The sequence below is a fragment of the Mizuhopecten yessoensis genome, unplaced genomic scaffold (genome assembly GCF_002113885.1).
Source record: "Mizuhopecten yessoensis strain PY_sf001 unplaced genomic scaffold, ASM211388v2 scaffold9561, whole genome shotgun sequence".
Classification (NCBI taxonomy): Eukaryota; Metazoa; Mollusca; class Bivalvia; order Pectinida; family Pectinidae; genus Mizuhopecten; species Mizuhopecten yessoensis.
Genome location: NW_018408109.1, coordinates 324418 through 349328, shown reverse-complemented (window position 1 = coordinate 349328; position 24911 = coordinate 324418). Strand labels below are relative to the sequence as shown.

General features: G+C 37.0%; 1 protein-coding gene across 2 annotated transcripts in view; it reads left to right on the top strand.

The window, feature by feature from the left end:
• The first annotated feature begins 3983 nt into the window (after window positions 1-3983).
• LOC110458354 (selenium-binding protein 1-A-like) overlaps window positions 3984-24911 on the top strand; it is a 32966-nt gene continuing 12038 nt past the window's right edge. The window contains exons 1-7 of one of the 2 annotated variants that reach the window (XM_021510013.1): window positions 3984-4176; window positions 17690-17859; window positions 19180-19365; window positions 20957-21077; window positions 21903-22079; window positions 22572-22753; window positions 24166-24244. In XM_021510013.1, the coding sequence (XP_021365688.1) occupies window positions 4173-4176; window positions 17690-17859; window positions 19180-19365; window positions 20957-21077; window positions 21903-22079; window positions 22572-22753; window positions 24166-24244 (919 nt within the window). In that variant the 5' untranslated portion in view covers window positions 3984-4172. The remainder of the gene's footprint in view (window positions 4177-17689; window positions 17860-19179; window positions 19366-20956; window positions 21078-21902; window positions 22080-22571; window positions 22754-24165; window positions 24245-24911) is intronic. The other variant, XM_021510012.1, reaches the window with a different exon arrangement.

Genomic DNA, 24911 nt, shown 5'->3' with positions numbered 1-24911 from the left:
AGGGTTTTTAACCCGAGACCAATCAAACCGCTATCTTCGTGCCTTCAATTTTCGATATCGAGAATGCAAGGAGGTAAGCATACCGACATACCCTGTCTCCTGCATTCACACACCCAAGCATGTATACACTGCAAACATGGAGGCACGTCTTTAAATGACCTTGGCTGTTAATAGGACGCTAAGCAAAATTAAACCAAACCAAACTAAACGTGCATACGGCTATATTGCATAAGAAAGTGCTGTTGTATGTGTTTGATGGCATAATATATGATTGGAAAAAGGTAGACATTACGCATTACTCCAATCCGATAAATGAATCTTATAACTATAATAGATCCTCTTGAAGACGTACTGAACAATGTCATTATTACGGTTTATCGTTTCGCACTCACATGTTCACAAATATTATTTTTTTGAATGATCCATATTGGGTTATTTAAAACACAGCTGTAATGTCATCCATTGTTATTTGCGTACTTTATCCAACATAATTCATAGGCATCACCTGTAGCCGTCCAATAAGTTACCTGTAGCTGTCCAATAAGTTACCTGATAATTTGTTGTGTATACCGTAGTCCAAACAGTACCCAAGAAAAAAATGACCATCTTAATAGATTTTTAAAAAAAGTAGTTAACAAAAAAACATCACATTTAATAACAGTCGGGAGATTTTTAACTATCGAGAGATCAACTGGGAAACCATGAATACCTCAGTCAACGTCAGCATGTATGTTTCTGAAAAATATACAGGACTTTTCTCTTTTCCAATGTGTCGACAAACCGGCCAGATTTAGGGAAGGAAATGTACCCTCCCTGCTCGACATCATACTTGTTAATGAAGAAAATATGCTAAACAACAACGATGCAACATATCTCCCCGGTTTAGGGAAGAGTGACCACATCACCATGTATTTTAAACATAACTGCTATGTCGAAAGTGAGCCATCAAATGCACAACAAACTTGAAACTTTCATAAGGGTAATTACACTGCAATAGAAGAGGATCTTGCACAAGCCGTCTGGTCTAAATTTGACAACTGTCTCAACACCGAGGAAGCTTGGAACTGTTTTGTTGATAAGCTATCAAGTATTGTTAAGAAACATGTACTAGAGAGCAAGCAATTCCGAGGTAACTCCAAGAGACCACTCGATCACAAGACTATTGAATCAATCCACAGGAAACATAAAAAAATGGAAAAAATACCTACATTGTAAGACAGATGGAAAACTTCCAACCAATTCAAGCAAGCAAGAAACGAGGCAACAGCTAACAGCAGGCGATCAAACTATGTGCACGAACACAAACTGGTTGACGAGATTAAAATCAATTCAAAGAAATTCTGGAAGTATGTGAAATCAAAACGGAAAACAAAATCAACCATTAACAGACTTGAAAAAACTAATGGAGAACACACACAATCTGACCGAGAAGCTGCTGACACATTGAATAATTACTTCTCCTCAGTTTTTGTCGAAGACGTGACGGGTGAACTCCCAAACATAACTATGAAAACACCAAACACCACTGAACAGGATTGAAATAACTGAAGAGCTTGTTCAAAGGGCAATACAAAAGGTCAATCCCAACAAAAGCCCTGGGCCTGACGGTCTACATCCAAAACTATACGTTGAGGCAGTATCAGAAATGAAGAAACCATTATCACAACTGTTTAAAAAAATCACTCCAAGATGGAAAATTACCGAATGCTTGGACGGAGGCCAATGTAACACCTATCCACAAAAGTGGCTCAAAAAAGAAACCTAACAACTATCGTCCAATAAGCCTAACTGCAGTGGCCAGCAACATTCTACAACGAATCATCAGGGACAAACTATTCGAACACATGGAAACAAACAACTTCTTTACGAACTGCCAAAACGGCTTTAGACCGGATAGATCATGTACAACCCAATTACTAGAATCCTTAGAAGATTGGATGGAAGGGCTAAACAAAGGGGAGACAACTGATGTAGTGTACCTAGACTACAGCAAAGTCTTTGACAAAGTGTTTCACAGAAGGCTACTACATAAACTCTTGAGTTGCGGTGTTGAAGGCGAAACCCTCAAATGGATAGAAGACTTTCTGAAGAACCTAAAACAAAAAAGTGGTACTGAACGGTTCAGTGTCAAGTTCAATAAACGTCACGAGCGGGGTCCCACAGTACTACAAAACTTTTCGCAGACGATTCAAAAATCAATTAATAGCAAAGATGATACAGATCATCTCCAGTCAGATCTTAACTCAATCTGTGATTGGACCGTCACATGGCTCATGAAACTCAACGTGGACAACTTCTAACATCACAACATTGGACAGACGAGGAACAATCACCACTACACTATCAAGCAGGATGATCAGATACACAATATATGTACAGAAGGCAGTGAAAAAGACATCGGAGTCATTGTAGACAGCAAGGCAAAATTCGAAAATCACATATCAACCTCTGTAGCAAAAGCCAACAGGAACATAGGTCTCATCTTTAGAACCTTTACATTTATGGACAAAAATATGTTTTTATCACTGTACAAATCTCTCGTCTGCCCACACCTTGAATATGCAAGTTTTATCTGGTCTCTTTATTTGCTAAAAGACATCAAACTACTGGAAAATGTACAAAGGAGGGCAACTCGTCTAATTCCCAGTCTAGCAAACAAACCCTACTCAGAACTTTAGAGTACATCAGAAGACACCGAGTTGACCTGATCCAAATATACAAGATCCTAGAGAGACTAGAGGGAATAGACATTGTAGATCACAGCAAAGTGAGGATTCCAGAACAAGAGGGAACAACAAAAAGCTGTTTAAAAAGAGAACCAACAGACAATTAAGCAGTTACAGCTACAGCAACAGGGTTGTGGAGTCCTGGAATAGTCTGTCAAACCATGTGGTAAATGTACCTAGTGTAAATAGTTTTAAACACAGACTCAACAAGTTTTGGTCTGAACACCCCTGTAAATTCAATGCCTCCTGCTATCAGCAAGATCCAGTCAGATCATTTAATATCTTAACTCACCTTTTAACTGTAAGATTTCTGGATTTTAATTCCTCTATATCAATACGCACCGGAAGTCGAGTATTATTAGAAGCTACCTGAAGCTTTCCATTGGTGTCGACAACTATATCAACTATATTTTTTCCTTGAAAGAAGGTTTGAATTACGGAACACTCTTTTTACATGAAACATCCATATAGATGCATACATTTCCAAACACTTTACTAAGAACCACATTTCCAGCATTAATTGTAATTTCCTTTGAATTCGTAATTTTGGCAATAACACTTTAGAGTTGAGGGCAGTTGAAATCTTGCGTTTTTCACACAATTTATGTGCACAACATTTCTTTCGTATCATCCTTTGACATATTCGTGTATAATCCCAGATATAGCTGTGATATATCTTTGATGAAAATATTTTGGAGGTGGTGTTGAAATCTTGAATTTTCTCACTTTAACTGTGGGGTTTAATTCTATCCCAGAAATATACTGTAATCACTTTCTTCAATAAATCATTTTGAATCATTTGAATTTAATCCATTTCAATACTGAATGCTGATGCTAAAAATGTACTGCACAGGGACTGTGTTGGAAACGCACCTTCACTGTTGGACGACATTATTCAAACGAGACTAAATTCTACTCGGGCATATTTCACACACCTGTAATGCTTGCACTTGTACAAAAGCATGCAAAGTATGCTAAAGGAAACCACTGTCCTTTATTGTATCAATAGCCTTCGTGGTTGATTGCACATACTGAACAGATATTGAAACTCTCCAATATTAAAACAAATATTGTGTTTGTGTTTTAAGTAGGATGTAAGCCTCAAACTGTCTGTTATGTAAAATATTGGACAGTCTTCGGCGCTACGCGCCTCACACTGTCCATTTTTTTTTTTACATAATAGACAGTTTTCGGCTTATATCCTTTACATACACATGTGTTAAACGTCTATACAGTTCTGACTAAAGTTTCGCTACCACTGTTTGCTCGGCGTAGTAGCTGTTCACCTTACCTGCCCCAACTCACTGGCTCGGCTCAGTGCGGATATCTCCGTGTGTCGCTACACACGTGTGCGGTATAACTGTCGGGATAGCGAGTCTTCCAGAACAGTACAGTAGGTCTGTCCTACGTGTCGACACCACGGACGCCCTATACTAACAACACATTATGGGTGAGTACGTAAACACCGAAACTAAATTAAACACAATTATACATTGTTTTAAATGCTATTGAGTAAGGCACTGGAAGTGTTGTGGGCTTTTTTATTATTATTATTCACTGCCTTGGATATCTTTCGAAATATGACAAAATGATCATAAAATAATATATATATAGATATTACAGATTAGTATATGAAAAAGGGCGTTTCATATACAATTTAAATTGCTAGCAAGCTGAGGGATTGTCAATCTTTCACGGGTTAACGTGCCGTCATTGTTTGGCAAAGTCATAATCCCCTCCACAATGTAAATGTGTGGATTTCATTTTATGTAAATATGTGAGTTTATATTTAAAGTACTCGGCAAGCAGCCATTACTCGCAATTAGGCTTCATGTAAGTTACAACATTATCCACGTTTTGATGTTGATCTTTAAATTCTGATACATGGAGAGCATTGTCAGACATTTTAGGGGTTATGATAAAATGCACGGGTAGCGTATTTTAATACGAGTACTCACTACACACTAGGATAGGCTCAAACATACACCCTGTAATTTATTCTCATGTCCCTGTGATAATCACTACACACTAGGACAGGCTCAAACAGACACCCTGTAATTTATTCTCATGTCCCTGTGATAATCACTTCACACTAGGACAGGCTCAAACAGACACCCTGTAATTTATTCTCATGTCCCTGTGATAATCGCTTAACCAGGACGTACTATTAATACCATTAACATATAAGAGCATTGAGTACATATGCTACGAAGAGCACATAAGTATATAAATAGGTGTAGATACATAGCATTCATCGTGCATAACTTGCATTTCTTATAGATTGTTTTGATACCATGCAATTTGTTTTCGGCAGTTCAGCAGTAAATTGGATGTATACGTTATAAATGTTACGGAACTGGACTGGGTCGGTCGCTGTTCACTATAAGTAGTTCGCGTTTAGAGCGTCCTTCTAAAGTTTGGAAGTTCAAGGTTCGAATCCTGGTTTGGCTGTGCATTTGCCCTCTCTTCTTACAGTAGTACAGTGTTGCCCGTGACCAACATTAGTTTCTACTACTAGGTGTTCGCTCAGAAAAGGGATACCTGTTAGGTTTAAATTTCATTTTGTTTACAGTCCTATAATTTAAAGGGATACGCGAAATTGGGTCGTAAATAATGTTATCTTCGAGGGGCGAAGACTTGGGCAATTATAGGAGGGATGGATGAAGCGTATCATGACTGGGTCAATCGCCGGCGACCAGAGGTCAATTTTGCAAAGCGTTCGTCTAGATTTCGGAGCTTCCTGGTTCGAATCCCGGTCTGGCTGTATATTTCCCCTCCTGTAACAAATGCAGTCTATTCCCCATTTCCGAAATGATGTAAATTGGTAACCAATCAAGTTAACAAAGAAACGAATGACCAATACGTGTTCACACTCTACCGGTCTGATACATCTCTTTCATGTTTTAAACCAAAGTCGTATTATTATTAAGTAAATGAATAATGTATCAGCATTGGGATTGCACTGTATGACGTGTAGTTGTTCAAAACCATCTTAATTGGCACTGTTGATAAAAAGGAAAATTCAACTGAATTATGTAAAGGCATGTTTGTTAGACCCACAAATACATCAAAGAGTGTTGATGCAATAATTATCATTTTAGCCATATGCATGTGCACAGACAAGAAAAAGGAAGTAATGTTATATCCGTAATTGTTAGACCAGTGTATGCTGATAAAATCCAGTTTGTAGGCTTATTTCAAATGCTATGCAATACTATTTTACAATCTGCTAACTGCAAACATGTACGGTGGTACATTTAGGACATGCACAGTGTGATTTTCTACATTAGTTATCTCGAGTGCTCGACTTAGTACGTGATAACTTTATCATTATCAAGTTTACATACATTGTATATGTTCGTGTCCCTACATACATGTATGAAAGGAGAGGAAGCTTTGTCTCCTTAACCCTCGTACAAATATTAATAAAAACGAGTTTTGCTCTTCATTATTTTGGAGGAAATAAAGATATGATGATAGTACTTGCAGGATATGCTCAGTCAGAATATTGCAAATGCTCGTGCTTGGGGAAGTCGCCGACTATTTTAATCCTTTGAGAAATGTTTATATTGTACACGATTATTCTACTTTGGTGTTTTCTTTCATATCTGTAGAATAGCATTGCATTTAACGGTGCGCCGTACATGTGCAAACCGGGTGTGTCAATATATCTGAACCCAGACAAAACATGCATTTATGTTACAGGGCTGGGGAACAGAGAATGCTTTGTTGTACAAGAATAACACATGCTGGTGTTTTAAGGACGACAAACCTAATCTGACTAAAAAAGTATCAACTTGCATGTATTTCTTATAATATATGCGTCATGATATTTTCCAGGACAGGTCCCATTCTAAGGATCCTCTTCGCTTGACTCATAAGTGATATTATTATAATTATATATAAAATGATGCATTAAAGCAATAACACACGTGGTCACGTGCATATGCTTAATGCGTTAACATAACAATAATAGTATACTGCTGTCGTACACATGCAAGTCAAGTTTATTTTGTAATTTTATCACCGCTGATCATTGTTTAGCATTCATGCCAAGTGTGTTCGGTTGATATTCACACAAACCTATAAAAGTTTCATTTCGACAGGATGGTATCCTAACTGACAGCACCTTGTTTACAATCGTCAGAACTGACGCCGTCATCAGTTTTCTGTACAGTAACACGAGTAAAAGACGTGCGTAAAACTACGTCATCTTTACGACGTCATTATGGGAATTCCCCTTTTTGCCGTAATTAACTTTCTCCGTTGTGTTACAGCTGACATGATACCCGAGTGTACAGGGTTTGATATCTATACAATTGTACGTACATGTTAAACTTCAGAGGCCGGTGTTTTTTTTAAATAACTATATTTCGACAATAAAAGAATCATAAAACGTCTAAATCACTTGTACCTCTGTTGGTCCATTGCTATTTCCCATACGTATAAGTGTAAAATAGCCATCATATGGTCAGTCAGTCGTATCAGTGAACTGCGGAAGGTATATGGAAGCTTGCAACCGGTCTCTTCGTATGTAATAAAAGAGCATCACTTCCCGATAGTAGAAATATTGACCGCATGTGTGAGGTTTTTCTCCGGGTAGTTCGGTGTTCCTCCACCAGCGAAACCTGGCACGTCCTTAAATGACCATAGCTATTAATTAGATGACAACACAACCAACCAAACAAAACCATTTGTAAAAAATGAACAAATCATTTCTTTTCTTCCTTCCTATTTGTTTCTTTCTTTCTATGCAATGGTATTGTATACAATTTTTTCATTACACATTTAAATACTAGCATTTATATACTTGAATACTAAAAAAAAAGTGCACTTCCTTATAGTTTAATGCATATTCTATTTTCAAACTAAAACATTTTGTAAAGATTTTGCATAATGCAATGATCAGAATATTAAAATATTTATATGTTGTATTTATTTTTTCTATCGCAACATTAGGCATATTTTGCAAATCCATTGTTGAGTATAATTCGATACTTGGGGCATATTTTCTCCGCTAAGTGTTGAGTTGATAGGGCTAGCCTAACTTTACCAAATTTTACATCACCAAGTTTATTGTCCGAACTGAGATATCTTTATGAAATCGTACACGGTCCATCATTATAAAATCTACCAGATGCAGACACACGTACCAGTGTGGAGACACAGCCGGGTCACATCATTATCTGGTGTGTTCGTGTTGTGTAGGACACCAAACAAAACGAGATATGACAATGTATGTCTCTTGGAAGAGTACTTATCTAGAGGTCGTTTAGGTCACTATCTAGGTGACTTACCTGTATCTGCTCTATGTTTCGCCATATCTTGATTCAAAGATTAATGTGTCCAAGGGCCCTTGTTCGGTATGGGTTCATTTAGGAGCGGGTCCAGGACAGGGTCTTATGAAAGCAAACAATGGAATGCAACAAAAAGTGTAATTGTTTTGTTTTTCTGTTTGAAAATTTGGTGAATTTACCTGTGTATCGGCGTATAGACAGTGCCGCGTGGTTGATAATTGCCGTGATAATCAGTTGTTGGTTCGATAGGCGATGAATGGCATGGTCGGACAAACCAAGATAAAGGACTGTTTTTGTGTGTTCAAGCAAGGCATCTCGCTCTTTGGCCTCGCCCCAGTTGCCTATAGAATGAGTAAAATAATTCCTGCGTTGGGTACTGCAATATATATACTGTAGTATTCAGGTATTATGCTGCTATAAATGTTTGTCGGACATATGGACACAAAACAAGTAGAGCATATATACGGCTCCCTGATCCAGATCACACATGTAAATTCTTACATATAAGGAGATACTAAAGAAATAAACTGCATATATAGATGTCACAGCCTGTCGCAGACCAAATGATCACGGTGCGCTATACCAGTATGTCGGCCACAACTTAACAGTTTATTCACAGTAATCACAGTAATCTTCCATCATTGGAAATCTCGATAGAGATTGTTGCGATGCCTCTTCTTTTTGCTTTAATCGAGTTAACTTTAACGCCATTGCTTGTATTTTCGTTTTTATGATAAACATAATGCAATATGGGTTTGTCCTCCATACATTTCAAAATTGTCTGTCAAAAGGTTGACGTCTCGCGCTCTTTCGTGCACAAAAAAAGAGGGTCAAACAATGCTATCATTTTTGAATTTATTTGTTTTTAATTTTAAGAAAATAAAACAAAATTAGCGTCGATAATAGTGCCGGGAAACTCTTTAAATAATGCTTTTCATAGAGCTGCTTCCCCAGGGACTTGTTATATGATTATAAGAGCGTAGCTCTCGGGCGCTAAAGGCGACCGAGCGAAGCTCTTTAATGGTAACACATGCGTGCGTAAACAGAGTTGCTTCCCCTTTCTACACATTACCTTTAATTGTTTTCGTCGGGAAGCAGACGTCCAGTGGGGAAACAGGGAGTGTATCCTTGAAGCAAAGACAATTGTGTTTCAACCCATGCATGAACATCTTTGTATAGTGAAAACAATACCCATGTTTTATTACTTATTTATTTAGGTAAAATCCTATAAACATTCTGAGTTAAATTAGATTCTGAGTTAAATTAGATAAAAAAAAAAATGTTGATACTACATATGTAGCAGGCATGAAACGTCGTCGGAGATCATCATACTATGACGTCACAAGCACGTCCCACTCCATTGGCCTTGATCGGTTATTTCCGGAAGGATGAAAAATAACCGGAAAATCTTGAAAGTGATAGCCGTTGTATTTACATCTTTGTCGGCTCTTCATGACTTTTTAATATCAGTTTTTGCCACAGGCACAAAAAGTAAACACGCGGATGTTTTCTGAAGATCCTTTTGTCATCAACCATGTTCTGTTAAAATTTCTACCGGGAGATATTTTCAAAAAGAGACGCATTAAACCAATAGGTCAACGTGTACATTTATTTGTCATCGTCTAAAATTGTATCAGCTTTTGATTCGATTTGTTGTGTATATGAACGAAATAGTTAACATTTTTGAAAGTCTGGTTATAGTCTTAACATAATTTATGTATGCATCACCACTCATAAAAGAAATATTGGATAATTCATTTATGTCGAAATCAACAATAATTGTCCAGACAACGAACCCAAGTTCAACGCCATTTTCAGCAACGTATCACTTTTTCACAACGCATGCCGATTTATAACTAGTTACAGACAGAAACTGTTTAATTTTATTTGGCATCAAGTTACCTATCAAACCTCAGTGACAGTTACAAAACTTGAAATTCAATCCGGGGTTTCAGGATGGAACAGGAATTCAGACTATATATCGATATAACTACTATTTCTGTTACATCAAAGTATTACAATGTTTTTTTGTTGTTTTTTTTGGGGGGGAGGGGGATTCAAATATGTAATATGCACTTTTTTCTATAGCAATTACAAAACAGTTTTCCCAAACTTATTTCAATATTTTTTTTTGTGACCTGACGGAAGCACACAGAAGATTTAATTCTTAATGTGAGGGGAAGCCGGAGAATCCGGAGAAAACCCGCGTGGTCGGGCAGGTAACCGGGATTGAATCCGGCCATCTTGGTGAAGACGAGCGCACTATACACTGCGCCACCCGACCCATCATATACGTTACTCACAAGAGCAAATATCTACTTTAGCTTTGAAAATGGCGTCATTGATGCAAAATATATATTGCGAATACATTTTTAACAATCATCGACGATACAAAAAAGCTACATACGGGAGACCGGCGCAAGTTCGGCCACCCCTGAAATTTTTGTTTTTGAGCTAATATTTAATTTACAACTTTAAAGATCTTAGCAGTTTAGTTGGCTGGGCATTCACACGAAAAAATAGCGGGAAAACCCTAATTTAAAATTACTACACAGGAGAAAATTACTTTTGAGAGGGTAGAAAGAAAATCATGATCTCGCTTCTAGTTACGCGAACTTTCTGTAAACGGAATTGCTATTTTTTTTACGGTCAAACGTGTAACACACTGACAGCTTCAAATGATATACATAAAAGCCAAGCCAAGCGCTCACTACCATATTGCTGTGCGATAAGAATTTATTGAAATATCAATTTGGGCCCGGACAGTTTCGGCCAATGATACCGTGGCAAGTTCGGCCCATGTAACACATAAAAAGTCGTAAAATTGGCGGTAAAATCTGACGTTGCATGCTTTATAACGTCATAATTAAGCTGATTCCAATGGGGCCGAATTTACCCGAATGCCTGTCCGAACTTATCCCATGGCGGGGCTCGTTCTGCCATCAGATCATCCGACAGGGAAAATTAAATAATGTTCAAAAACTGACGTGCTGCCATACTTCCCAAAACGGACTTTAAAAACAGGGCCGAATTTGCTCCGATCCCCCCTATTGTTATGTCTGTCTTAAGCTCATTAGAGTTTGTGTTTTATTGTTAACCCTCGACTAGCCGACTTTAGATAAATTTTATCTTATCTCATTCTGAAAGCAGTATTATCTCATTCTGAATCAGTAAATATAAGAGATCAACAAAAGCTTCGCTCTTTTAAGGATTTGCCTTTTCATATTATCAATAGTAATCAGGTTATGTACTTATGCACTGCAGATAAAAGGACATAGAAGGATATTGTCACATTAAAGTGTACATGTATGGAAATGCTTATTTGGAACACGTGTCGAGGTTTGTTTGCGTAAAGCTGTTACCATTACCTCCAGTCACCACTGCAGGTCGGGCATTTAGATAAGCATACACCTGTTATTGCCAACTACATCTTGTAAGAGGCATCTACTGTGGGAATCCCCATCGTTATTGTGAGGATTTTCTTTTGTGCCCTTCACTTTGGAACGCAAGATCGAACTACAGTTAAGATTTTTATATTTTCTTTCAACTGCCAAAAAACCACCGTTTTGTTTTCGACATGTAGCGCCTTGCCTGGCAAAACCCCCCGTGTGGAAATTGTTCCTATTTGAATTTCACAAATTATACAATCGAAACTAAATCTTAGCTCCGAATTTTGGTTTAAAATTTTCATTTTTTTCTATTTCCTTTAGTGTTCAATTCACATCTGGTTTCATCTTTAAATTTTTGCAAGATGACGCCGCTCATGATAGTTGACAAGTTTCACATCCCATAATATTTTGCAAATACCGTGTGCATAAGATTATTCTGAAGGAGAAGAACGACACTACAGGCGTACATCAATATACGTTTAAACAAGGTACCAGTTTGGAATTGTTGTATCTGAAGTTGTTTTTGAACAGTTGCCGATTCATTACTAATCATGGTGTGCGTATCTAGTACATATATGGTTTGTTCTCCTTTCTCCCACCTTTTTTCTGATCAAAGGAATTATATAAACACTGGAAAACAATAGAGGTGTCATTATAGTCTGTTCTGGTAGAGTAGAGGTAGATTATTTACCTGTATTTACCTGTTCACCAATAGGAAATGCTGTGCTAGTTATAGGAATATTTAACAAATATATTTCCTGATTTTCGTAATATTTACTGGAATTATGAACAAATATATGCACGATTCCAGTTACAATGTATTGCTTATTGATATTAAGAATTAAACCCACTGTGTGCTTCCGTCGGGGCACAAAAAGAATGATTGAGATAAGCTGGGGGGAAAACTGTTTGGTAATTACTATAGAAAAAGGTGCATATTACATGTTTGACGATTAGTCTAAGTAAATGTATAGAGATGTTAGGTAAAACATTAAATTAAAAAAAAGAAAACATTGTTATACTTTGATGTAACTGAAATTGTCTTGATATGGATATGTAGTCTCAATTACTGTTCCATCCTGAAACACCGGATTGAATTTCAAATTTTGTAACTGTCACCGAGGTTTGATAGGTAATGATCATGATGCCAAATAAAATTAAACAGTATCTGTCTGTAACTAGTTATAAATCGGCACGCGTTGTGAAAAAGTAATACGTTGCCGAAAAATGGCGTTGAACTTAGGTTGATTGTCTGGAAAATTATTGTTAATTTCGTCATAAATGCATTTTCAATTGCTTCTCTTATGAGTCACGGTGATGCATAAATAATACAAAGACTATATCCAGACTTTCAAAAATGTCAATTATTTCGTTTTGTTTTCACTATATGAAGATAGTCATGCATGGGCTGAAACACCATGGTCTTTGCTTCAAGGATACACTTCCTGTTTCTCCACTGAACGTCTATTTCCGGACGAAAAAAATAAAGGCAAAGTGTAGAAAGGGGAAGCAACTCTATTTTATACATTTTTACTATAAATTTACATGTATGTTATATATATTTCATAAAATAGAACTAAATTTAGCAAGCAATTTATGACAAATATAATCAGTAAAGACAGAGATCATGTATTACATTATTAAAGTAAATTATACGTATTCGTGGATTTCACGTTACTGTTTTGTATAGATCTAGCTGATGAAAATGGTATATGATATGGAAAAAAATGGCTAAAAATGATGAAAACAGACAATCAAAGCTACATGTATATGACAGTACTGTATATATGATACAGGTAATGTGGGAGAACACAGCTATAAACCAGGTAAAATATATATGAAACAGACTATAACTGCTATCACAACATTACTATGGGTTGTTTTTTTAAATTGGAGAAAGGAGAACACACCATGTTCACTGAACCTGTCATACTACACATAGATTCACTGAACCTGTCATAATACACATAGCTTCACTAAACCTGTCGCTAATCGCCAGGTAAGCGCAGGGCACGATCGGTGACACGTCACGTTACAGTGGTTAGCGAAATCAAAGTTCAAATATTCAAAGTTCAAATTTCAAATATTTTACTTTCGTGTCAAACACATAGTATTCATAAAATCACAATACATGTACTTTTGAATATAAAATGTGTCTAGCCAAAACTTAGATGACTTATTAGACACGTTATAAGAACAATCACACTAGTTCATATCTTCAGACATGTAATGTTATTAACCAGTCTTTATAAAGGTCTCAAAACAATTGTGCTCGATAAAAAATTTTTTTACTAGTAGCAGGACTATAATATGCATATTCATTATAAAATACAGGCTATTTCCGTGCAATATTGCCGGCTATTTCCGTGCAATATTGCCGTCCAATAAAAACGATATAGCACACGAACAATAAACATGCAAATTAGTCTTGTCACCGTGGGAAACAGGTCATATTCCTAGGTACTACAACTTCTACGTTTGTTAACAAAATGGCTGGCCGAATTACTGTCTGCGTTGATAGCAGAGGCAGGGGCAGTGGGAGAATAAAATTAACAAACGAGTTTAATAAATTCAATATTATAAATTTAACACCTGCATGTTCAAATTCCACTTGAACTTCTCCGACATACACACAATCAATGGCGAACACGTGTAACCAGTCAACTTTGGTTACCAATGTTCCAGTTTCATGGCGGATTCCACAGTATATTTTCTTGCTCAGTGACAGGCGGAAACATCGAGGTTCACATTATCCAACAACCCTCTCCAAAGAAATACGCTTGTGTTATAGAGAGTGACAATCACGCCAAGCCCTAGCCTGTATACTTTTAAAAGGTGCCGACTTCGATGTGTATTATGATGACCTTTACCTTGACAGTGCACGCGCCGTTGTGCAAAATATGTGACGTTACTGCTATTTTCGTAAATGCCAAATTGTTGACTGGATTTCGTATAAAAAATTATCATTGATGTTGTGATGATATTTATTAAAACATTGGTTGATGATGAAACCCTAAATGATTGTTTGTTCATCGAAAAGGTTCTCGGGAAGAGGTTTCTGAAACTATTTTTTGTGGCGCAGTGAGCTCCAAACAAAATGTATGTAATGCGACCTTTCGTCAGCCATCGGTACAATTTATATAGAGGAGACGTGTCAAGAAAAAGAGTGTTTCTCGAATTATATAATAAATAGAATCGAACACTCGTGTTCATGTAATATTGAATTTATTAAACTCGTTAATTAATTTCATATGCAATTAATAAACTCGTTCAATAAATTCAATATTACAGATCCTCTATACATAATACCATGTACCCCAACAGGGTAAGAGATATACAAGAGTGGTTGGGCCTATCCCCACCGACAAATTATATATCCCCCACCCCATACCTGCACATCTAACTGTAATACATAATTTAATATGGGAGAAACTTAGTTCTTCTCCTCCACATAGGAGAAAGTTGTGTATCTAGTGTTATTATGTATACACGGGCACATCCATACCTGTACATGTGTAACATGAGTAGACTTAGTGACTTATAGAGGAACATTTTAAGACAATTTCGAACGCGTCAGCTGAGGCACAGGTTGTTATGGAAGGGGTGTCGCATAAGAGTATAGCGGAAATGGTGACGCGTTGGAATGTGCCATGGGAACCAGATTGTCGGCAATAGATACACAAATTATAAAAAATTACATGATTGGAAAAATAATTTGACCAAATTGAATTTTCTATGAAATAGCTAGGATGCAAGGACAGCGGTATGGAAAAGGAGCTCAATGGTGTCAGGCTAATGGCAGACGGTATAGAACAAAGCGCACAGGCAATGGGTGATTTGTATATCGACGAAAGAAGTAGCGGAAGTTTGTCCTACAGAATGAGGGTTTGGGTCTGCGAAGTCAGCATCATCATCATCATATCTTCATCATCATCATCATCATCATCATCATCATCATCATCATTAATCTCAGGGATTTCTTGTTTGAGCTCCTAGGTATAGACTGGCGCGTGGATTGCTGTATTGTTGATTATAGAAAGGCATTCGATTTTGTGAATCGTCAAAAATTATGGGACAAATTGTTAAAGAGAAGGTAGTGATAGTTAGGGGGCACGGTAGTCTAGTGGTAGGACGCCGGGCTCGTGACCGAAGGTTTGCGTGTTCGAGTCACGGTACGGCACAGTGTTGTACAGTACCTTTGAGCAAGATTAATAGAATCCATCCCTGATGTGAGGTATGGGTAAGGTTATTCAAACCCAAGGGACAAAATATTGAGCTAGATACCCGAGGCTTTGCTTTGTTAAGACAAGACGGCTAAAGTAACTTGCGATATGCTTGGCTGAGAGAAACTCATTTTTGGAAAACCGTTTTTTCCCATTTTTAGTTTTAATTCGTCGCATTTCCTGAGAGACTTCTTCTGGGTCAAATTTATGGCCAGGTTTTTTTCTTTTGTCAAACTTTTCACATTCTGAATCTATGGTTGGCAGGGCAATATGGCACGATCGTAGATGCGAAGTAATATTATCCTTACATGTTGTTAACAGCAGGCATTTTGTAGGTGGTGAAATATTGCAAAATTTGGTCCACAGCTTATGTGTTGACTGATTGATGAAAATGAACAGGCATTCATGATTTCAGCCTGTAAAAGAAAATATAATATAAGTTAAAAACACAGAAGAGAATGCCAGATGCCCCCGCTCTAACTAATGGTTCGGCTTAGCAATAATTTAACTTGAAATACCTTATTGCATAAAGAGTAAAAATTTTGGAGTAACCATTACAAGTGTCAAAACCACACTGCAGCCTTTTTCGTATCACCTGATAAAAAAGGAAAGGAATACTTATGTTGTTTTGAAACCTTACATTTTGCTATTTTCCGCATAAGCAAGGCACATAACTCTGGGGAAAAAGGTGAATGTGTCAAATAGACCCCTTTTGTTTTAAGCCTTCGGCTTGGGGTCTATAAAAATAAGACGGGGTCTATGAGGCCGTAGACCCCTCCTAATATAGAGATAACTAATAATGCTCCCGATACCTAGAAGCAGGGGCATAAAAGCCATTTTGAATTGAGCCATGGTTTACTGGAGATTTTACAAGGGTACACAATGTTTTATATTTTTTTTCCTATCATACCAGTAAAAATTGCAATTCTGATATGGTGAATAACAACATGAAAAGCAAATTAATTGTCTTTGGGAAAAAAATACTTCTTATGCCAATTTTTGTGAATACACAACTTGCAATTGTCACGTACTTAAGTATATTGTGACTTCAAGTCATAGTGTATTGGATATATTACAGTGTGTACTTTGTGTACAAAAGTTATGAAGCAACTCTGTTGTCAGGTGAATCCATAATTCTCAATAAAAGGGGGGGGGGGGCTGCATATTTTGGTTTCATAAGGGAACTCGCACAAAAATTGGGCAGGAACTCTTGGGAAAATAATAAGAATGTTTCGAATAAATTAACACTTCTTCCAAATGTAATCTATACAAATATCTCTCTGATGAGTTTGGTTTGCAAACTTACTTAAAAAGGTCAATTGATATTCAACACCTGAAGGATTAGAACATTTTTCCCATAAACTTAATGTATAAACTGGTAGATACCAAGGTATTGAACACAGGGACAGGGTCTGTTCGTTATATGCCTCTTATGATGTAGAAGACGAATTTCATTTTGTTCTTAAATGTCAACTTCATTCCGATTTAACCAATTCATTTATTAAACCTTTCCATATCAGACATATAAATATGTATGCATTCATTAAGTTGTTATCCACAGAAAAAAAGGAGAGAACTAATTTGGCCAAATATGTAAGAATCGCTAATAGAAGACGACAAAATGTACTGAATTAAGTATCTAGTGTGTGTCAGTAAAACATTAATATGTCCTTATCATCTAATAATTTTCTACGATAAATTACATTATTTGTAGCAATGCACCATATCTCTCTAAACTTCTAGGAGTAGGTGCGGACGTGGAGTGTATGCGTGTTGTTGTTAAATTGTTTACTTTATGTTGCACTGTATATATGCACAACTAATGAGCTGTAAAGCTTAAGGAAATATATGAACTTGAACTTGAACTTGGTTTCATCTTTAATGACTGAGGGCACGCCTATTTAGATATATTTTAGAACGCAGTCTACAACGTGAGATAAGGATTCAATGTCATAAATGATGACCCATATGATATTTACATAAAGATGAATGTAAGTAATCAAATGATAAAAATGTATCTAACATAATCTAATGTAACATTTATGTCTTCTCAGCTTGTTGTGGAGAAGGTCCCGGGTATGCCACGCCCCTTGAAGCCATGGAGAAGGCTCCCCGGGAGGAGATCGTATACATTCCCTGTATCATCCCACCGGAAAGGCGCGGTGAGCAGCCGGATTACCTCGTCACGGTGGACGTCGATCCGAAATCACCCACCTACAGCAAGGTAATAATACTGATTACAGGTATATAGTATGCAAATCAGGCACAGGATATGCCTATTTACTAATTACAAACAGGCAGTCTAATTTCATGCAGCTTTACTACAATTGTAATTAATACTATCTAATCCAACAAAAAGGAACCTGATTATGAGCGAAACACAAAGTATAATACAAGTTACAGTTAAAACACTATGGGTCAAGTATTGGTAATAGGTATTTAATACATCGAAATTACAATCGACACTTGGATTACTGGTTAATAACCCACTAATAGCAGGTAACACCTGTCACATATCATATACTAAACGTAGTTACACATGTAAAGGTAAGAAATTAGATACAGGTACATGTAACATGAATTGAAGGTCACGTACTGACACGGATGTAAATTAGGTAACACGCAATTAACAAGTCACACGAATGACGGATCCTATACTAAATATTCACCGAAAATACAGGAATTCCCTCATCACAGGATAAACAGGTAACACACATATCTTACATAATTCACAATAAACAGGTAACACACATATCTTACATAATTTACTTATTGCAAGTAACACACTCATGACAGATAATTAAATGATTAGTGGCCAAACACTGATGACAGATTATTGAATAATTATTGGTCACACACTGATGACAGATAATTCACTAATTACAGGTAGCACGGGATTACAGATAACTCACTAATTACAGGTAACACGGGATTTACAGATAACTCACTTCTTACAGGTAACACGGGATTTACAGATAACTCACTAATTACAGGTAACACGGGATTACAGATAATTAAATAAGTATTGGTCACACACTGATGACAGATAACTCACTACTTACGGGTAACACGGGATTACAGATAACTCACTAATAACAGGTAACACGGGATTACAGATAACTCACTAATTACAGGTAACACGGGATTACAGATAACTCACTAATTACAGGTGACACGGGATTACAGATAACTCACTAATTACAGGTAATACGGGATTACAGATAATTGAATAAGTATTGGTCACACACTGATGACAGATATTTCACTAATTACAGGTAACACGGGTTGCAGATATTTCACTCATTACAGGTTACACACGATTTACAAATAACTCACTAATTACAGGTAACACATGCATTACAGATATTTTAACTAATTACAGGTAACACACGGATTACAGATAACTTACTCATTACAGTTACACACGGACTGCTGTTAATTCATTGCATTGTAACTACAGGTATCACGGTAATGAAGTGGTACACCTGGAATTGAAATTACATTAGTTACTTTTATTAACCTTAGGTCCTGTGGGTTTTTTCAGGTGATACATCGTCTTCCCATGCCAAATGTGAGTGACGAGCTTCATCACTCCGGTTGGAACACGTGCTCCAGTTGTCATGGTGACAAAACTCAGCGTCGAGATAGACTGATACTGCCCTGCGTCAACAGCGACCGGATATACGTAGTGAACGTCGGCGACGCTTCAAGAGCGCCTACTCTCGATACGGTGGGTGACTGTCCTGATTGTGTGTAAATTAGAGAGTAAAGGAACCTAGGTGTTTGTATGTTTCAGCTTATTGAATCCAGAATTGTAAAACTGAGCTCTGATTATTTGTATTTTACAGAGTACCAAACTCTGGTTATATGTGTACTTTAGAGTATACAGCCCTGGCTGTATATGTTTTAAGGTATGGAGTCCTAGCTGTGTGCATATATATTAGAGTATTGAGTCCTGGTTGTACGTACATTACAGAGTATTGAGGCCTGGTTGTATATACATTATAGAGTATTGAGCCCTGGTTGTATGTACATTACAGAATATTGAGCCCTGGTTGTATGTACATTACAGAGTATTAAGCCCTGGCTGTACACTATCACAGAGTATTGAATCCTGATTGTTCGTATATCATAAAGTATTGGCCCATGATTGTTTGCATATTACAGAGTATTTAGGCCTGGTTGTATATAGTACATACTATTGAACCCTGGTTGTATATTACAGAGTATTGAAACCCTGGTTGTTTGTTCATTACAGAGTATTGAGTCCTGGTTGTTTGTACTTTACAGAGTATTGAGTCCTGGTTGTTTGTACATTACAGAGTATTGGGTCCTGGTTGTTTGTGCATTACAGAGTATTGGGTCCTGGTTGTTTGTACATTACAGAGTATTGGACCCTGGTTGTTTATTAGAGAATATTGAACCCTGGTTGATTGTACATTACAGAGTATTGTGTCCTGGTTGTTTGTACATAACAGAGTATTGAGGCTTGTCTGTAATTTACAGAGTATTGAACCCTGGTTGTCTGCATATTACAGAGTATTGGGTCTTGGTTGTATATATCACAGAATATTGAACCCTGGTTGAATATATATCACAGATTATTGAACCCTTGATGATATATATTACAGAGTAATGAGTCTTGGCTGTATATATCACATACTATTGAACCATGGTTGTATATATCACATACAGTTGAACCCTGGTTGTATATATATTACAGAGTATTTAAACCTGGTTGTTTGTACATTACAGAGTGTTGAGACCTGTCTGTTTGTACTTTACAGAGTATTGAACCTTGGTCGTATATTACAGAGTATTGATCTTTGATTGTTTGTACATTACAGATTATTGAGTCCTGGTTGTTTGTTCATTACAGAGTATTGAGTCCTGGTTGTTTGTACTTTACAGAGTATTGAACCCTGGTTGTATATTACAGAGTATTGAACCCTCGCTGTATATATATGACAGAGTGTTGAACCCTCGTTGTATATATATGACAGAGTGTTGAACCCTCGTTGTATATATATGACAGTGTTGAACCCTCGTTGTATATATATGACAGAGTATTGAACCCTCGTTTTATATATATCACACAGTAGTGAACCTTCGTTGTATATATATCACAGAGTATTGAACCCTCGTTGTATATATATTACAGAGTGTTGGACCCTGGTTGTTTGTACATTACAGAGTATTGAGTCCTGGTTGTTTGTACATTACAGAATGTTGAGTGCTGGTTGATTGTACATTACAGAATGTTGAGTCCTGGTTGTTTGTACATTACAGAGTATTGAGCCCTGTATGTTTGAACATTGCAGAGTATTGAGCCCTGGGAGATGCACGATAAATGTGGCCTTGGAGCTCCACACACGTCACATTGTCTGGCCAGTGGAGATATCATGATCAGCTGTATGGGGGACCCGGATGGAAACGGAAAAGGTTGGCGTCCATGGAGATAACTAAATTGTTACATCAAATTATAAATGTCAGTTGCATAATTTTTTGGTGAATTCGTAGTGACATTTAATACAATATTATTTGTTGATGTAGAAGATACGATCACATCAAAGTTCTGAAAGTACTCGCAACGCTTCGTTTAGCGTCGCATGCCGTTATGATTATTTTATAAACGGCATGACCTTGGAGTATGAACTAAGTGAGTAAGTACCTAATTTCGTTACGTACTTTTTATACATGTATGTATACTTAACCAAAAAATAACATCCAACTTACAGAAACAAATATACAGTTTTACAGCTGGGTAGATATTTCAATATGTAAGTTTTTTACAAAAATTAAGAGTGAACAAAGCGATTGACGTAAAATATCAAATCGAATTTAATGTTCATTGAGTACTACTGATATTCGGCTATCGTAATTTACTGGCATTGCTTACGGACTATATTTCCACAGCGGATTAAGACCAAAGAAGAAAAGTCGCCAAAGGAAATGTACATATACATTAAGCACTACTTGTACTGGCCAACAACTATGATGTATTTCTTTTTCCAATTCGTTACAAATCACACAAACAAGTATACTTGGTCTAAACAGGAAGTATCCAAGCGATGCATTGCAATATGAATAGCGACAATGGATAAAAACCCACTGAGGCTACTGCCGGTTTTAATCTGCTATGAGTAGCACCGCCCTTCCTAGGAGACAATACATTTGTTTTACCCCACTGTGTTGGATACATTTGTAGATTGAAATATAAATCTGTCAGGGTAGATGATACAACTGTTGTACTTTATTGTGTTGTAGGTGGTTTCATACTTGTGGACGGCAAAACATTTATCGTCAAGGGAAACTGGGAGAAAGAGAGTGTCAAATTCGGTTACGACTTCTGGTACCAACCCTACCACAACGTTATGATCAGTACAGAATGGGGCGCCCCTAAATGCTTCCGGAACGGTTTTAACCCTGCCGATGTCACCGCGGGTAAGTCTGTAATGGTGTAATACTGACCTTACATGTTAATCATGTTGTATTGTACAATGGGTCTTCTTCTAATGACGTAAAATCATATTCGCTTACGAATTTTCTGTACGTTTGTCAACCTCTTACTCAAGATCCAACTGGTGACCAAAATGTGCAAGAACTTTATTTTTCGATTTGTTTAAATGGTCAATGACATTACAAGAAAACGAGGTTCCAACTTAAACTGTTAAGCTTCAAATATCACACAAACAGTTCTGCCTGTTACTCATCAATATAATCCTAATTCAAAGTTCGTATGGAGTATTACTTAGTATAGATGTGAACAACAAATAAGTATATTTTTTTCCTGAATTCACATTAATTCTTCTGTCGATATTACAAACAGCTTGATAGATGAACGAAGAAGGGTATTAGTTCGGGGATTCATTAATGTAACAACTTAAACGATTATCACAACTTTGGTTATCTCTACATCTATTTATTATGAGCCAGGAAACTACGGCAACGCATTGAATGTGTGGGATTGGACGACACGCGAACTTCAGCAAACGATAAAGCTGGGACCGGATGGCCACATCCCTCTAGAGATCCGCTTCCTTCACGACCCATTGGCTACAGAGGGTTACGTCGGCTGTGCTCTTAGCTCTTCCGTCTTCCGCTTCTTCCGTAAAGAGGTGCGTTACTTAACTTACTGTTTTCAACAAAACCATTTGACAGCGGAATTAGATCAAACTATGGACAAGTAATAAATAAAGCGGAGAAGAAATGGACGGCTTTAAATGCTTTATATGGCCTTTGATTCTCTCTGCTGCGATTTCCAAACATTCTTTTTGAAACGGTTCCTAAAACAAAGGGTAAGCTTGTATGTAGCAATTTTTTATCCAAACGGTGTCACGTTTTCTCTATATCAATTTACAGCCGGGGGAAGCAGTTTGCTTGTATGCGAACCTCCAACAATGACACACTTGTCCGATGCCTTATACATAAACTGCGATTCTTTGGTCATTTTCCCCCCAGTAATATAAGGAACGTGTGTTTCAACAAGGTTCCAACTTTTGAAGCTTCATGCAAATACCACAACGGTTGAAAAATCTTCCTTCAGTCAGTTCTTATTCTATATCCCCTAACAACTGACGCTTTAACTCATTCAACCCTGAAATTTCATAGAGAACTATTCCACCATTTGGATTGGAGGAGTTCAAATGTGGTCTCAGGGGTGAATGAGATAAATAGTATCCATTTTGTAAAGTTACAATAACTTTTCATATAAAGCCTAAGTAAGGAGATACTCTGACTGTCAATTGAAATGTGTATTTCAAGATACTGATGGATTCCGTGGAATACTACTGATAGTCACAAAGAATCAAGTGTACGCTGACTTGGATACAGTTTCAGAGTGGGTCAAATCTTTCAGGTTCATCACTCAAAAAAGAATTGGCAGCTTGAAATCCAAAATGAAAACAAAACTATTCTGTATTTCTTGACCCTGGTGTCCAAATCACACTCAACGATTTGCATGATACGTATGTAATCGTGTTTGCCGACAAAGCATTTAAATTCACCCTCTATATTACAATTTTGCCCAACTCCCCCCTAATGTACTTCCTTGTTTTTGTTGGATTCCAAAAAGTTATATGGATTTTGGAAACAACGTGTAATTGATTCGCCCGCTAGGTGGTCACTTTGCTATTGCATAACCATTATGTCAGATGTACTGTCATCGTGTGGCACTCTATACTAAAACGTAGAATAAACAGAATATGCATTTTGAAGACTTCCAATGATATTTTGATCAGTTGATCTGTCTTGAGCATCCTCTCCTTAAAAATGTTTATTATTCAGATTATTTGACTAATCGACTGTTTACACTTTAATATCGTAAACCAAACTGAAGGAAAGCATTCGTTCGCTTGTTATCTTTTAACGTTTGAATGGACGGTTCTATCATTTACGTAGTCACGTGATTGAGCCACACAGAAAGGATTATGTTTTGTCATTTGTGTTGCTGCATTCTTCATTGTATTTTTAATAGAAGTTTGTAATAGTGTATTGCTCGGATATTTAAAGTAATGTTCTCTGTTGACAGGACCGCACGTGGGACGCCGAGAAGGTCATCCAGGTAGCCCCAAAGAAAGTAGAGGGATGGGCTCTACCGGACATGCCAGGTAAGTCTAGGAGCATCTACACTGTAGTACATTTGTTGATAAGGCTGCAGTGACTTTCCGATGGTCGTGAAAGTGCAGGATTTGTATCCGATACTAACCATGTGACGCAGAGTTTAAGACATATTGGGGAAAGAATAAGCGTTTAAATTTAACAGTTCATTGAAAACAGATGAGTAGTTTGGAAATCGACAGGAGTGAGAATTGTTTTCATTTGATAAAGGAACATTTTCCTTTTAATGAAATTGTAATAAGCAGAACCTCTTATGTAAACAGTCGTATACCGCCGACATTAATAGTAGTTCAGAGGAGGCGGAAGCATTTGCTTAATTCATTGAACACAGGGATTGAAACAAGATTATGTACAAGTTAAAACCCTCTAAACGTATTCAAACAATGCAACAAACATACGTTCTATCCTTCTTCTCTTTTCTGCGAAAGAAAACATTATCTTCCTATCCTGATTGTTTCATTCATGATTAAGGACTTTTCAGTAAGAAACAAATCTACTTAGTTTTTGTTTGCTGTCGCGGGAAAATAGTACCACACCTGAAACAAACGATTAACGTCGGCATAAGTTCCAGCAGCACATTTTCTCTCAAATATGCTCATTTTTAATGGAAGATCTTCAAAAATCGCATCTGAATATGTAAGGATAATGACACATATT